This window comes from Phaseolus vulgaris, chromosome 2 (assembly GCF_051622355.1).
Source record: "Phaseolus vulgaris cultivar YP4 chromosome 2, ASM5162235v1, whole genome shotgun sequence".
In the NCBI taxonomy this organism is placed as follows: Eukaryota; Viridiplantae; Streptophyta; class Magnoliopsida; order Fabales; family Fabaceae; genus Phaseolus; species Phaseolus vulgaris.
Genome location: NC_143499.1, coordinates 26,759,697 through 26,763,423, shown reverse-complemented (window position 1 = coordinate 26,763,423; position 3,727 = coordinate 26,759,697). Strand labels below are relative to the sequence as shown.

The 3,727-nt window shown below is 37.4% G+C and overlaps 1 protein-coding gene across 1 annotated transcript; it reads left to right on the top strand.

Annotated features, from left to right (window-relative positions):
• Positions 1 to 1,374: 1,374 nt before the first annotated feature.
• KUF1 (KAR-UP F-box 1) lies at positions 1,375 to 2,905 on the top strand. Its single transcript, XM_068612730.2, has one exon. The coding sequence runs from the start codon at positions 1,612 to 1,614 to the stop codon at positions 2,800 to 2,802; it is 1,191 nt and encodes a 396-aa protein (XP_068468831.2). The 5' UTR covers positions 1,375 to 1,611; the 3' UTR covers positions 2,803 to 2,905.
• The last annotated feature ends 822 nt before the right edge of the window (positions 2,906 to 3,727 follow it).

Sequence of the window (3,727 nt, the reverse complement as noted above, 5' to 3'; positions counted from 1 at the left end):
TAGTTAAGGGTTGTTTAGCACAAACCTAAACATGAACCAACCTCCTAATACGACCCATCAATGAAGGCCCATTAAGGTAATATACATAGCACAAATTCCAAGGAGAAAGGTACGTCATTATCTACCGTACTTTGATACCCCAGTGTCGACACCTTGACTGACTTGAGCGTTAGAGTGTCTTCTGCAGGTACCACCCCCGCCTGTGAAGTCAGACGACCGAGAGGAGAAAAGAGGAACATGAAGCTTGGAGCGTCAGTGACTGACCGAAGGTAGAGGCATAAGGAATCGTTCTCTAGGCCTCTTGAGAACACATGAAAATTTTAATTATTAGCTATTAGATATGAGAAAAATATAGGGATGTTAGATAAATTAAGATTAAAATTCCAGAAATTTTAAGTTACGTTATTCAAACAAAATATTAAAAAATAAAATAATTGAAAATAAAATGAATTCGAAATTTTATTTATTTAAATGTTTCAGAAGTTATACATTTCTTATTTAAACAAAACGTTAGACTTTCTATTCTATCTTCTTTGTTGTTTGTGAGTTGCAAATTTATATCATTTACTTTTTTTAAAGTTCAACTTTATTTGTTGTTTTTTTTTGGTTGGGTGAAACTTATTTTCTTTCTTCGGTGTCTCTCTTTTTGACAAAACAATGTATTTCTTTACAAAATTGTCGTAGTTTTACAACAAAATCACAGCTATTTTTTTCCCTTTCAGACTCTTTTCTAGGCTTTTTTTTTTTCTTTCAAGGAAAAGAGAAGACAAAATAAAATTGAGTTAAATACTATTTATTATACATTGACCCTTTACAGCGAAAAAAACGAATAATACTAATTTAGCACTCCGTACATTCATACTTATGAGTGGTGAGAAATTGAAGCTCAACTTAATTGTTCTTTATACTCTTAATAACATTCTCTCGAAAAAAATAAAAAAAAATATATGGAAATTAAACCAAATTCATGCAAATAAAAACAAAAGAAACTTCTAAAAATAATCTAAGCAAATTAGAAGTTTAAAGAAAAAAGAAAAAAGAAAAAATGAAATAAAGATAATAAAAAAAACAAATTAAATACCTAATCGATATAAGGATTGATCATTAGTTATATTTTATTATAAGAAAACAAAGAGAACTCAAGAAACAAGTAGATAATTATTTTTAATTTGTAAAAGTATATAACTTTATCATATTAGTTTCTGGAGCAAACAGATTTTAAATACGTTTTTGACTTTATAATTCATTTACCATACTATTTCAAATTTAAATGATTAGAATAAAATAACAATTAAAATGAAGTTTAGGTGTTTATAAAGTATTAAAGATTTTTTGAATTGGTGTAAAGAGGGATATTAATATTAATTAGTGAAAAGAGAGAAAAAAAGAATGAATAGTGTCTGTGGGTGGTCGTAGTAATTGGACAGCAGAACAGTTGGAAAGATGGGATATGTTTTAATGAAGGAAAAAAGCTGAAACAAGAACACTGTCCTTCACTTTATCTTTTTATTTCAAATCCAACATTACTTTTAAACCTCTTCCTCACCAAAACCAACACCAACCCCCAACCTATACCATTCTCCAACTCTCTCCCTTCTCTTCCCTCCTTCCATGGACATCCCCAACACACCACACCACCACCACTCTCAGTTTCAGTTTCAGTTTCAGTTTCACTCTGAATCTTCTTCCACCATCACCACCACCACCACCACCACCAAACGCCCAAAACACCACCACCACCAACAACAACATGACCAACATGACCAAGAACATGTTCTCATCGCAGGTCTCCCCGACCACATAGCCCAATTGTGTCTTTCATCTATCAACCCTTCTCTTCTGTTCTCAATTTCTCATTCATGGCGTCGTTTGATATATTCTCCTTCTTTTCCTCCATTCTTCTCCCTCTACGCGATTCTCTCAGCTCCCAAGTCCCACTCTTTCATGGAATTTCACACGTTTGACCCCATCTCCCACACGTGGCGCATCCTTCCTCGCCCCCCACCGATCCGCCATCTCCTCCTCCGCCACCCCTCCTTCCTCTCCCGAAGCCTCTCCGTCCAGTCCATCTCCGCCGCCGGCAGCCTCGTACTCCTCGCCGCCACTACGCACAACCTCTCCCCCGCCCTCCCCCGCCCCCTTATATTCCATCCCCTCTCCGCCACCTGGTCCTTCGGGCCCATGCTCGCCGCGCCGCGCCGCTGGTGCGCGCTTGGTGCGCTCGGTCCCACTGTTTACGTCGCCAGCGGCATCGGCGCCCACTTCTCCATCCACGTGGCCCGCTCGCTCGAAAAATGGGACGTCCGAAACCCTAACGCCGCCGTCTGGGAGAAGATGACGGATCTCAAGGACGGGCGCTTCAGCAGAGAGGCAATCGACGCCGTGGGATGGCGGCAGAAGCTCTGCATGGTGAACGTGAAAGGCGACGCCGCAAAGGAAGGCGCCGTGTACGACGTGGCGGAAGACGCCTGGAAGGAGATGCCGGAGGGGATGCTCTACGGTTGGAGAGGACCCGTGGCCGCCATGGAAGAAGAAGTGATGTACGTCGTGGACGAAGCGAAGGGAGTGCTTAGAAGATACCTAGCGGAAGAAGACTCTTGGGAAGAGATTCTCGAGAACGAAAGATTCAAAGGCGCCGAACAACTCGTCGCAGAAAAAGGAAAACTCTGTGTCGTTTCGGCTTCCGGGATCTCCGTTGTGGATGTCGCCGCATCGCCGCCGCGGATCATACCGGTTCTGCTGCCGGAAGGGTTTGAGCCGGTGGCGGTTCACGTCCTTCCACGGATGCCGGTCGGTCACTGATTGAGACTTTTTTTAACGCATTTAATTTTTCTTTCTTCTGTTATTCTTTTGTAACAAGTTAAAATGTGAAATTGAATGAGAGATGATATGATTTTATTTTAAATTATACTTAGATAATTTTTTTATTGATTGATAATTAAACTCTTTCACATGCGGAATATAAGTGTATTAAATATATAAATATTAAATGTATTAAAATGGAGTGAATTATTGAAGAGATCAAATAGGACAAAAGTTGCCTTTTGGATTTTTTATTCAATACAAGTTCTCTAAAATGTATGATTTTTTAATTGGATTTTTGAATTATACTGAGGCACATCTCTTTCAAAATAAAGGATATTTATTTCATAGTTTGAGACTATGTTTGGTATCCAACAATAGTTAAACTCATAGAACCAATTGGGATGGAAACCGTGTAAGACATTCGTCATTATTATAATGCAAATCAATTTTTGATGGAAGGGTGGATTTATTTTAGGGTTGTTTCAATCTATAATTGACTTTTTAAATATTTTACACCAATTAACAATTCAGATACGCCCAAGTCCAAAAAACGACTTTTCAATATTTTATATTTCAGAAATATTGTGATGACGTAGCACTTATATAATTCTTTTGATACTGAATCAAATAGAAATAAGTAGAAAAATATATGCAATTGATTAAATTTCACAGAACTGCTCCCAAATTCATTATATTTTGTGATTATAGTTATTCTTGCCAAGATCCACTGGATCAGGTGGTGTGACACTCGGATGTTGAAGTCACTGTTACGTGTTAAATATTAAAGCTAATAAATAATTAATATATATATTTTTTATATATAATATTTTAATAAATTTTAATTATTTTTCTTACAAAATTGAATAACTCCTAGAAATCTCATTAACCGTTCGGTTAAGTTTATAAATTGTTAATGTGGATG

What these genes read in the sequence shown, in the direction of transcription:
- KUF1 (XM_068612730.2), top strand. Translation starts at nt 1,612, where the DNA reads ATGGACATCCCCAACACACCACACCACCACCACTCTCAGTTTCAGTTT.